Consider the following 12,957-nt stretch of genomic DNA (forward strand, 5'->3'; position numbering starts at 1 on the left):
ATGTGAATTCTGTTTGATGGAGAAACTTTGAATAGGAGGCTGTTAACTATAGTGGCAGTGCCCTGGGGGTTCTTTTCCTCCTATTCAAATTATGTTTCTCTACTGTATTTCCTTACTTTCCTTCATTGAGAAAAATGGTTTCATTGTCTTGTCTTTCTCATAATGATGCAGATGGGAAGTTACTGTTTTTAGAGCATAGAGATGATAGGTTAGTAGATCAGACTTGCCAAGTGCTTTTTCTAGTTGCTTTGGGAAAGATAATGGATTTCAGCACAACTATTATATGCAATTTGCTTTGGTATGAATGCAGAATAGATCTTGTCAGAAGAAATCAATTGGAGATGTTTAATAGTGGATGGAAACTTAAAGCTTCAGTTTGTTGCTAAGCAAATCTTCATCTCAGATTTCCTTACATTGTAAGGTGTTATTTACACCTAATTTATTGTAAAATATTAATTCTGAGAACTCTGAACAAATGTCCTCCTCTCACAGATCCTGTTTGAAGTCAATTAACTATGTAGAGTGGAATTTGCTCTTGGGATTTAGATGGTTGTGGCAAAGTACGGCCTGTGGGCTGCATCCAGCTCATTGAACCTTTTGATCTAGTCCTAGGGTCCTGCTGGGGAGCAGGGTCGCAAGCTTCTGTTGCTCCAGTGCTTCAGCTAGTGAGTGAGGTTGGGAGCTTGCTTTGCCCCACTCCGTGCAGCTTCCAGAAGCAGGGGCAGGTAGGGGGCTCTGCATGCCACCCCCTCCCCAAGCACTGACTCTACGGCTCTAATTGGCTGGCATCTGCGGGGGGCTGGTGCCCGTGGACAGGACAGCGTGCAGAGCCACTTGGCCCCACCTCAATATGGGAGCCAGAGGACAGATAGGATCCAGCTTCTAGGTAGGTGCCACCTGGATCCTGCACCCGAGCGCCCCCTTTCCTCCCCATGCCCCAGCCCTCCTCCTTTCTAACCCCCTTCCCGAACCCTTGTCACACCCTCTGGACCCTTTGATCCCAGTCTTGCGTACCCTCCTGCACACCAAACTCCTCATCCTCAGTCTGTGCCCTTGGAGGGATCTAGATCCTCACCAGTCTGGTGCTCCAGCCCCTTGCTTGAGCCCTGATTTCTCTCCTGCCCCTTGACACCCTCTATCCTAGTCCAGAATACCCTCCTGCACCCTGAACTCCTCATTTCTGGTCCTGTCCCAGAGCCCACACCCCCAGCTGCAGCTCTCACCCCCCTGCACTCAGCCCCCAATGTTGTGAACATTCATGGCCCTCGATGCAATTTCCATGCTGCCATGGGATCCTCAGGTCAGAAAGTTTGCCTACCCCGATACAGGATATTGTCTGTTTAGTTCTCATAGTTTGCTATTCAAATGTGAAAAAGATCTGACGCTTAGATGTTGAGACAGGTAATATGTCGTTTTTGTATACAATATCCATAAAGTAACATCAAATTGGTGGATGTGATACGGGTTCCTTTCCTGCTGAATTAACTTTCTGCATACATTGAAGCTGGGAGACTGAGTCAGAGGACAAGATTTTTTTTTCCTTTTTTTAAAAAAAAAAAAAAGAGTAGTATGAGTAAAAAGCATCTGGTGTGGGAGTGCTTTTTTCTACTCTCCTTGGTGTTTTGTAATTAGATAGTTCAGCAAATAAGGGGCTAGATTACCTCCTTAAATGGTCCCAATGTTCAGCAGCTGTTAAGAAACAAAAGTGAAGTACTTTTTTCCTTCTCTTTCGAGAGCTGTGACTTAGGTTGTTGTTTGTAAAACAAACCAAGTGTTTCTTCTGAGGGTATGTCTACACTACAGAGAGTTTGTCAGCATATGTACATTGCCAAAAAACAAGTGTAGACACAGCCTGTGTGAAAGGAAGGGGTTTATTTGTTATGTGTTCCCTGTGCAACAGTAGTTAAGGTAATGGAAACATTCTTCCACTAATATTGATGAGTCTGGCTCGGTGTTGAGTCAGCAGAGCTGTCGGTCAGAGAGGTGAGTTTTTTTCACACACTTGATGCATGTCCCCTCTACGTTTTTCCATCCACCTGCGTACACAGATGTAAGCCATCAGTAAGAACGCCTGCCGCTGGCTGTTGGTGCTGTAGGTGCTCAAGCTAATTAGCTACGTGGCATTTGTATCTCTCCTGGGTGGCTGCCCAAGTGCTCATGTTACAGGGAACGCTGCCCATAACTGATGTGGCTATTTTACCTACCTTTTAAGTGTAGACCTGGCCCAAGTGTGAAATGCTGTATTAAAAGAGATGAATAATACTGAGCTCTCAGATAACAAAGGTACTATTCTACCACATCCCCCTGCTTTAAGTCTCTGATTTGTATCTGTTTGTTGTTACTCTTGTTTATGCATCTGACGCTGTAGATGAAGGGCGAATGGAGATATTTAGCATCATGAATCCCCCACTCTATCAATCTCACCTCCCTATTTACATGATCCCCCTTTATGTAGTATATGATGCCCTCAGATAATCAGAGATCTGCTTCAGAAGCTAGCTGTGCTGGTGTAAAGAAAATTAGCTAAAAATTCAAGTTATGAAGGGGAAAATAAACTTTTATTGCTGTTTTTAAGCATTCATAGCTGCAAACATTATTGGTCATAAAATTATTTGACTCCTTGTGTGTGTGCGTACACACACACACACACATACATATATGTACACCCCTCCCCCTTATTTCCGAGTATATTTTCTGAGACTTGACTTTAAAATATTAAAAGTTGGTAGTGAGGATGGAAACTTGAACAAAACTTCAGTAGTAATTATTGGAGTCTTCTAAAGGGAATTCTCAGATTACATGTGGTTTTTTGGTTCTGTTTAGATATCCGTCAAAATACTTTCCATTCATTTAATGGTAAGTAGCTGAATTTTGTCTCCATCACTCATGTCTCATTCACTCATGAATTTTGTTTACAGTTCTTGGCCCCCAAAGAAAAACCATCTGAAGCTCTGTCAGTGGCTGGTGAAGGTGGTGATGTAGATGATTTAGTAAGTATCATGAAGACATGAAATAGCTTTGTGATTGAATTAGTTGGGAATGTTTCAGTGAGAGAGGTGAACTTTTAAAAGCACCGGGGCTGAGGACTTGCCATGGATTTATGCCCCAGAAAGCACCCAAAGAATTAAGGCACAAAGGAACCTCTTCCCCTGACTCCCCAATGAAATACTTACTTGTTATTGCAAATGTAACTAGATATGTAGTTCCATAATGGCAGGCACAGGGTTGTGTTGTTAACACTTGTGCTGTTTATGGAGATAAATCCTCTCCTTTCCAGCGTTTTAAAAAAAGCTAATAAAGCTGCTCTTTTGATAGCAGATTGTTATAATTTAATGTAACAACACTTTGGAAAGCCTGAGCTGCAGAGTAGTTATTTGTGTGGGTTGAAAAATAAAAGCCATTAAGAAAAACATATTTTAATCTGCTCAATTAACTAGTACAGATAGGCTTGCTTAAATTCAAGAATTTAATGTGTTTATTATGTATAAACAATCCAGCCTCTTTTTTCCTTTTTCATGCTGAGTCATTACAAATGAAATATATCTTCAGGGCTTCAGCCAATAGTCCATCTAGTTTTAGAACTTTCATGGCTGGAAACTTTCTTCATTTGTGCTGTGCAGGGTAGCTTAAAAAAAACCTCATGAATTGCATTTATGACTTTGTGGAATATTTTGGCTGAGTCTCTGCTCAGTCATAAAAACTTAGAGTGTAAGTAGTCTCCAGGCAATTCATATTTTACCATGAAGTGTGCATCCAAATTCATTAGGCCGAATATGGTTTGTTTTCTGAATGCCATCTCTGTCCAACCTGTGAGAGCAATAACTTGAAGCCAGTAACTCTTATTCCAAATCTGTCATTTTCTTTGACAGCTGGACATGATGTAATTGTCTGGACTTAAGGGGAAATCTCTGAAGAACTGTGTGGCGGGGGCACAAAATGATACTTGAAGAGAAGAGAGATCGTCCATTCTTCTATTGGTAGACGTTTCTTGGGAGAGAACAGCAGTTCCAAAGACATTTCCATTTGCGTTAAACCTCAAAGCTGAATCAACAGCAGTTAGTACAAGACTTAATGTAGATTTTTTTCAGTCGTCTATACATTTCTATAGTACATCTTTTTTTCCCTAAAAATAAGTTATTTCACACCAAATGTTGTTATGATATTTCAGCTTCTAGCTAAACACCACAGAATTTTAATGAGGACCAGTGTTAGTATCTTACATTACTGACACCAGTGGTGTTTGGAAAAAATGAAGATCACAAGGTAATGTAAAGGAGCCTTCCCGTCGAGTAAATCAGTAGCATCTTAGTTATAAAGAAAGAAAGACACTGCTTATCATGGTCTCTGTCAAATAAGGAAAGGAAAAATAAATAGGTATTTTAATAATAATAAGTAGGACAAAAAGGCTAAAAAGAATAATTCAAAAATTCCAGTCCACAGAGTCATAGTGTATTCACTCAAAATATAAAACTGAATCAACAGTACATTGCAAAATATTTCTGTCTCATGTTGATTTATCACAATACATCTAAATCAGTGATTATTCTCTTATTTTTCTTGTTTGGATCTTCTTTCCCAGCATGGGACAGTAATAGAGTCATTTAGATATTATCTTTCATTCTAATTTTGAGTCTCTGCCTATTTCAATGAGGACTATTATGGTTGGTCTGTTATGTTTCTTCTTGTTCTAATGCTGCATGTTCTTGGATGCTCAGGTCCTTCATAGACTTTAACTGGTGCATTTTTCTTCACTATCTCAGTGCTAACACAATGAATGAATCAGTTGTTCCCTTCTGGTGCATTGCAGCTAATTGCTAACAAGCAGTAGAGGAATCTTTAAAAGTTAAAGTTAAAATTACTGAGCACAGCTGATTATGTCCAAAAGACATACTGCTACCCACTGTGCTTGACACAAGCAACCAGAGTGAAGTGATTCGGTTAGGACACTTGAATTCTGCTTGGAACCTGTCACTTGATCATGATTTCCAGTAATAGACTTATATTACAAACACTTTGTCTGGAATTAGTTGGTTGGAGCCTTATTCATGGTTAAATCTAAGTCATCTTGTTATGTTAACATAAGCATACTGTGTGAAAGGGTGCTTAGACTAGGGTCATCTGTATAAGACCTGGGCTATGCTTAAAATGAGCTTTAGTTTGGAATGTCTGAATTTCTGATAGAGTAACTCCAGGTTCAGGTAACACAGGTGTCTTCTTTCCCTTCCTGGCCACACAGGAACATGTTGTCTGCTGTACTGTCTCTCATTGCCCCATGTTTGGGTCACATGCATGGAAGATGGCCACCCTGCAGAGTTTAGAATGACTTCTTTAAGCATCCTTTGGAGTTGGCTTTGTAAGGTCTGATTGACTGTTAGCCTAAATGTCCCCAGGAATGTATTTTTTATAATTGTAAATAAGAGATATCTGACTACAAATCCATTCTCTTGAGTGTCTTTTGATGTCATATTTTCATGTTATTCACTGGCTTGTTTTTAGCTTTCACATTAAACAAATTGGTTCATACAGTGTTTCACAGCGTGTTTTCCCCCGCCCCCACCCACTTTGGCATTCTTTGGAGCAACATCTGCTAAAATCAGTTCGTGTTAGACTGTTTCCACCTTTTTGGAAGAATTATACAATAAATATTCAGGTGACTTCTTAAGACTGGAAATTGCCTAATAACGGTGGTCTCAAACAGTTTTCATTGTAAACCAAGCTAGCTCTGAACATGAAAAGCCCTGTATAAATGTCAAGTGTGATTCTCCCATCTGTGTTTCACAAACATTAATCCCTGCAGCACTCCTGTGAGGTAGGTATCCCCATTTTATAGAGGTACTTAGGGATCGTGGCCAGGTCCACTGGGGGATTTAGAAGTCATTCTGTGAGACAGGATTAGAAACAAACCATGAGCATACATGAGTCAATATAGTGGTGTCCACAGCTTATCCTGCTGTTTGGATGGCACATTTATACTCAGATTTGCTAGATCAGAAGAAGGTGAGCAAGGATTTAAAGGGTTTAAGGAAGGCATTAAATGAAACAAAATGGACTCCTACAAAGTATCTGAAACTAATTTTTTCTAATCCTCTCATCATTACAACCATAACCATTTAAGGTGTTAAAAGACATACTGTATCATTGAGTCAATTAGCTTAGAAGGACATGTGACCAAGGATGGGGTAAGTCCATTACTCGGCGAGGGGAGAAAAATAATAAGAAATAATAACAACAAAAAATGTGGAAATGGCAGAAGTGCTAAATGACTTTTTTGTTTGTTTCCACCAAAAAGTTTAGTATTGACTGGACACCTAACATTAAATGCCAGTGAGAATGGGGTAAGATCAGAGGCTAACAAAGGAAAAGAAGAGTTTAAAAATTACTTGGTCTGCAAGTCATCAGGGCCTGATGCTTACATTATAGAATACAAGGAGATGACAGAAGAGATATCTGAGCCATTAGCATTTATCTTTGAAAAGTCATGGAAGACTGGAGAGATTCCACAGGACTGGAAAAGGGCAAATATAGTGCCAATCTAATAAAATAGGAATAAGAACAATTTGGGGAATTACAGACCTGTCATCTTAACTTCAGTACCCAGAAAAATAATGGATCTTCTAGGTAATCCTGTTGATCTGGGGATTGTAGCAGATCACAAGCTACATACGACTGAAGAGTATAACAGTGGTGTAAAAAGAGCAGGAGTAAGCAAGACACAAGAAGTCGTTCTTCTGCTCTACTTCACATTCATTAGGCTTTAACTGGAGAATTATGCCTAGTTCTGGGTGCCTCATTTTTGGAAAGATATGGACAAATTAGAAAAAGTGCAGAGAAGAACAGTAATTATCAATGGTCTAGAAAACATGACCATTGAGGAAAGACTGAAAGTTTTGGCTTGTTTAGTCTGGAAAAGAGAAAACAAAAGAGGGACATAACAGTTTTCAAGTATGTTGGAACCTCAGAGTTATTAACACCTCAGGATGGAAGTTTGTGACTCTGAAATGTTCATAATGCTGAACTAAATTTTATGGCTCTTTCAAAAATTTGCAACTGAACAGTGACTTGATATAACTGACATTTTGTTATACCGAAGAAAAATGCTGTGTTTGCCATCTAAATTTAAATGAAACAACCATATAAACAGTTTCCTTCCTCATCAGATCTTTATTTTTAAATGCCCCTTTGGTGTTTTGTGTAGTTTAACATACTGCTATACCTACTTCTAGTTTCAAATGAGGTTTGTGGTTGACGGGTCAGTTCATAACTCTGGGGTTTGCAACTTTGAAGTTCTACCATAGATAAAAGGTTATTATAAAGAGGAGAGAAAAATAGTTGTTACTGTTAACCTCTGAGCAGGGGTTGGCAACCGAAAGAGCAAGAAGAGCCATTTATTCCAATTTGCTAAAAAACTCAATAATTCAAGAGCCGCAATGCATGCGAATATGAGAAGGTGCTTAATAAATAACATCAAACCTTCACTCTCTTTGGAGGACTCCAGGGGGAATTATTCAGTTGTTCAGGATCATGCATCGTTTGCTATTGAGATATGAGTTGTTCATTTTGGGGCTTTTAGATATTCACTCTTTACTGAAAATAATCAGGAGGGTTTTTTTTTTTTTGTTTGTTTTTGTTTTTTTACTTTGCAATTACAGTATTGAGAGGTTAGGACAAGAAGCAATGGACTTAAATTGCAGCAAGGGAGATTTAGGTTGGACACTAGGAAAAATTTCCTTACTATCAGGTTAATTAAGCACTGGAATAAATTGCCTAGGAATAAACTGTAGAATCTCCATAACTGGAGATTGTTAAGACTAGGTTAGACAAATATCAGTCAGGGTTGGTCTAGATAATTCTTAATTCCTCATAAAATACAACATAGAATTACAGGACTGGAAAGGACCTCCAGAGTCTTCTAGTTCAGTCCCCTGTACTCAGGCAGGACTATCAGCAAACTGATTTTATGCTTTGTCTTAGCCAAAGGATGAAGGTCTGTGGTTCTTGTTAAACTATGGGGGCTGTCTTGTTTAGTCTAAGTTTCCATCACGAAAAATACATAGAAGAAATGGATGGACATTGGAATGATATATTCTATCAGTTGTAGTGGGGACATACTCCATGTGAAGACTCTCCCTCCTCTAGATCCCATCCCAAATTCTTTGAAAAGCAAACTGCCAAGAAGGTTTCTCACCATTGAAATACCGTCCTTAGAAAAGTGACCACAAGCAACTGCGGCATAGGCTGCTGCAGAAGAACGTGGTTGGCTTTACAGATTGTGTGGAATATGTACAGAGCATTTCAGAGAACTGTGTAGTAGACAAAGTGGTCCCATGGGTGAACTACATTAAGAATGCTTGCCAGCACTGAGAAAAGCATGTTGAGGTTATAGGCATCTTGAGCAGTTCTTGGTTTTAGTTATCCAACCTGAAAACTTCAGAAGGTTAGGTTACCTTATGCTAAAGAAAACAGCCTGGGCTTTTCAATCTTTCATGCAGCTATAAGAACAAAAGAAGGCAACTATGTTAAAGAGATATGACGCAAAATAGGAATCAAAACTGTAGAGGGCAGAAAACACAGCCTTTTCTGAAAGACAAAAAAGCCTAACAAGCTACGGTTATCAAAACATGAAATTCTGGAAGTTAAACTTAGCTTTTGAGCATGTTCTGGTTTGGTTCTACATGTTCGAGTGGTTATATTTTTCTGTGCAGCCTATCCTGATGAGTAGTTTTGTTCTTGTTACTGTTTTGAAATAATATTTATGAAAATAAAAGGCAGTGGAAAATTTCATCATTCAGATGGTTTTCTCAGGCCACCTGAAATTTTAGTCATATTTCAGCACGGAAGTACATTGCATGAATAAATCCTCCACCAGTCAAACCTTTTTCTTGTTCATATTCTTGGTTATATCTGTTCAACTGATCCATTAAAGTAAGTTTTATTGGTTTTTACCCCCATTAGTCCTGTAGTGTCAACACAGCTAAAAGGAGCATACAGTTCTATTGATGCACAAAATGAAGTAGAATCCAGTTCAGTCTCATATACTAACCACATGCTGATATACCTTGATGACATCATGGTTGCCAAGGTACTGCTTAGAGCTTCATTTGGATTGGAGAGCCTTTATTATTTGATTATGCACAGGAAAAAGGGAATCCAGCTTGACTCTGAGCTCACAAGGAGATTGGAGCAGCTGGTTTTAGAACCCACAGGAGACAGGTGATTCTCGATTTTGTGCTAAGTAGAGCACAGGATCTGGTCCCAGAAATAACTATAACTGGACCACTTGGAAGTAGTGACCATAATGAAATAAATTTAACATCCAAGCGCTGGGAAAAACACCACGGCATCCCAACACTGTGGCATTTAATTTCAGAAAGGGGAACTACATAAAAATTATGAGTCTCGTTAAACAGAAATTAAAAGACACAGTGCCAAAAGTAAAATTCCTGCAAGCTGCATGGAAACTTTCAGAGACACCCTAACAGAGGTCTAATTTAAATGCAACCTCCAAATGAAAAAACACAGCAAGAGGACCAAAAAACTGCCACCGTGGTTTAACAACAAGGTAACAAGTGGCAAGGGATAAAAAGGCATCGTTTAATAAGTGAAAGTTTAATCCTAGTGAGGACAACAGGAAGGAGTATAAACACTGTAAAATTAAAGGTAAAAATGTAATAAGGAGTTTGAAGAACAGGCAGCCAAAAACTGAAAAAGCAATAGCAAAATCCTTTTTAAATACATCAGAAGCAGGAAGCCTGCTAAACAACCAGTGGGGCCACTGAACGATCAAGGTCCAAAAGGAGCACTCGAAGACCAGAAGGCCATTGCGGAGACACACTAAATTAGTTCTTTGCTTCTGTCTTCATGGCTGAGGATGTTAGGGAGATTCCGAAGCTGAGCCATTCTTTTTTAGATGACAAATCAGGAACTGCCCCAGATTGAGGTGTCATTAGAGGAACTATTGGAACACATGGATAAACTTAACAGTAACACATCACTGGGACCAGCTGGCATTCACCTAACAGTTATGAAAGAAGTCAAATGTGAAATTTGCAGAACTATTAACTGTGGTATGTTACATATCCTTCAAATCATTTTCTGTACCTAATGACTGGAAGATATCTTATGTGATGCCAATCTTTAAAAAGGGCTCTAGAGGTGACCCTGGCAATTACAGATGGATGTCTACTATCAGTACCATTTTTCCTCACAGAGCACAGTCAACCTGTGGAACTCCTTGCCATAGAATGTTGTGAAGACAGGGTTCGGAAAAGAAATAGATAAATTCATGGAGGTTAGGTCCATTGATACCTATTAGCTAGGATGGGTAGGAATGGTGTCCCTAGCCTCTGTTGGAGGCTAGGAATTAATGGTGGGAGGGGATCATTCAGTTCCCTGTTCTGTTCACTCCCTCTTGGGCATCTGGCATTGGCCACTGTTGGAAGACAGGACACGAGGCTAGATGGACTTTTGGTCTGACCCAGTACAGCCATTCTTATGTTCCTGTTAACGTACTGAATCCATTTCAGATTTCTGCATCTAAAATTACTTGCAGTGTGCCAAGTCAAAGGGTTTCTCTTGTTTATCCTCCAACCCCCCCGCTTTCACTTTCTTCTTATTACCAGCTATTATTTCCATCAAATAACTGTAATTTCCCTTTCCTCCAAGAGGGAGTGGATGCTGCAGCTTTCAAGACGTCTCAAAGAAGAGGCAGAAATTTCTCCAGCGTAGAGCATAACAAGAAAACATTTTCTGTCAGGTGCTGCCTAAGACCAGGGATAAAGAGATCCCAAACCCTTGGGAAGGGTCCTGTGCTGAATTCTTCAAGCCCTAGCCAATAAATTTCTTTGCTTGAAGCATATGGATGAGAAATATCTCAAGGAATGTTTCTGTTGAAGTTGAGCGTTGGGCTGTGTGAGAGTCTGGAGACACAAGAACAATAAAAACATGTTGCCAAAGTGATCAATGTTAGCTTCTAAGAGGGTGAAATATATCCCCTGGTGCAGAGGACTAGCGTAAGGGCTGCTCTAAGCTTAATTGCAGTGGGCAAAGCAGACGGGCTGGGACAATGGACCATCCGCTGCAGACAAAATATTGGTCTTTCAACTGTCCTGTTTGGATAACATGGAAGGCTATGAGAGAGCTGAGTTAGGGAAAGGCCAAATGATTCCTATATCAGAGAGGTAGCTGTAGTAGTCTGTGTCTTCAAAAACAACAAGAAATCCTTTGGCACCTTATAGACTAACAGATATTTTGGAGCATCAGCTTTCATGGGCAAAGACCCACTTTGTCAGATGCATGGGGGGGCGGGGCGCATTCAGAGGAGGATTTAAAGAAGCGGATCTCAGTAAAGGGGAGAGCCAGAGCTGACAAGATCTATTCAGGCAGGGTGGAAATGGCCCGTTATCGGTAGTTAATGTGGAGTAGTGAACATGATTCACGTAGGAGCCCCAACATCCCATGCGATGGTCTAAATCTATATGGATTTCATCATCTTCTGCACTTCCCAACACACAGGCTAGCATGGTGGTGTGGAAGCAGTTTCACCATTAGCAGATGAAAGATTGCATAGCCCAGGTAAGGTAAAAGACTGCCTGACAAAGACCCTGTTTTTAATGCTCGTCGTTGTCCTCAGTAGCAGTCTGCTGAATACAGACATCACGAGCTCTCCCTAATTTGCTGTGGTCTCTCTGAAGTTCCTTATAGTCACCCCTCATATTCATGAACCTGACCAGCTTTATATCATTTGCATATTTTACCACCTCAGTCTGTGCCTTCTGATCTGGAGCTTTAATAAATATACAGTATTAAACAACATGAGACCTAGTGTGGAGCCGTGAAGTGCTTGCTGTTAATCCTTTGCTTTGATGAAAATTAACCTTTCAAACCTACTCTTTGCTTTGTGTCCCCTACTCAGATTTTGAGCTCAGACAATACTTTGCCTCTTACCTCATAATTATTTAGCTTCTTCCATAGCTTCTTGTACAGAACTTCATTGAAGATCTTTTAAAAATCTGTGTAAACTATAACAATAATTCCTTTGGCACCTTATAGACTAACATATTTTGGAGCATAAGCTTTCATGGGCAAAGACACAAGTTTAGGCTTTAAAATACCTGTTAGTCTATAATGTGCCAAAGGACTTAGTCTGTTTCTTCAAAAACAACTCAGCTACCCCTCTGATACTTGTATAAATTATGTCAATTGATTCTCCCGTAGCCACTTCTTCACTGATATGTGAAAAGAATTCTAAGAGATCAGTGAGTCACGATTGTCCTTTGCAGACCCACTCCTGTCATGATCTTTCTTGGTATTTTGTTCTCTTTTTAATTATTTATTCCACCAGTTTGCTAGGTATAGATGTAAAACTTCCTGGTCTGTAATTCCCTGGATTACCCAGAACGATTTTAGAATATAGGTAGAACAATATTTGCTACTCTCCAATCCCCTGGAACAGTTTTTAAACGGCATAGAGCCAGAATTGTCTGATATGGCTAGTTTTGCTTGGTTGTGTATGTAAAGTTGAGTATATATAACCTTAACTTTGGATAAACTATCCAATCATGCCCTAAAAGTGAAGGCACTCCTTCATTTCTTATCCCTTCATGGATGGATGAGCTGCAGTTTATAAGTAGTGCAGGGAATCGGTACAGAAATTTATCAAGGGTAACGACAACCAGCAGAGAAATTCTATCAGCCGCAGAAGACAGGGAGTAAAAGAGGCAGGAGACTTCAGAGAAGAAAACATTTTAAGTGATGTGGTAATTTGCATACGATTGATGCACTTGACTCTGTGCAGGCAATGCTGTCTGTAAATCAGGGCTGTTTTTCAATGGGATGCAGCTGTAGTAAATAAAAAATATGTACTTAGGAAAGAGAAAAATCTCTCAGTGTGTGTGTTTAAGGTCTGAAGGATTTGATGAAATGGCTCCTGCTAAGCTTCTACTCTAAGCTTCTGATGTT

At 39.7% G+C, this 12,957-nt stretch overlaps 1 protein-coding gene across 3 annotated transcripts in view; it reads left to right on the forward strand.

Annotated features, from left to right (window-relative positions):
• XRCC5 (X-ray repair cross complementing 5) overlaps positions 1–5,435 on the forward strand; it is a 68,895-nt gene extending 63,460 nt beyond the window's left edge. For all 3 annotated transcript variants that reach the window (XR_012646409.1, XM_075001340.1, XM_075001339.1), the window contains 2 exons: positions 2,919–2,990; positions 3,870–5,435. Coding sequence is in view for 2 of the 3 variants with exons in the window: in XM_075001340.1 (XP_074857441.1) it covers positions 2,919–2,990; positions 3,870–3,884 (87 nt within the window). In the remaining variant the exon portion in view is untranslated. The remainder of the gene's footprint in view (positions 1–2,918; positions 2,991–3,869) is intronic.
• Positions 5,436–12,957: the final 7,522 nt, after the last annotated feature.

The sequence above is a fragment of the Carettochelys insculpta genome, chromosome 8 (assembly GCF_033958435.1).
Source record: "Carettochelys insculpta isolate YL-2023 chromosome 8, ASM3395843v1, whole genome shotgun sequence".
Taxonomy (NCBI): Eukaryota; Metazoa; Chordata; order Testudines; family Carettochelyidae; genus Carettochelys; species Carettochelys insculpta.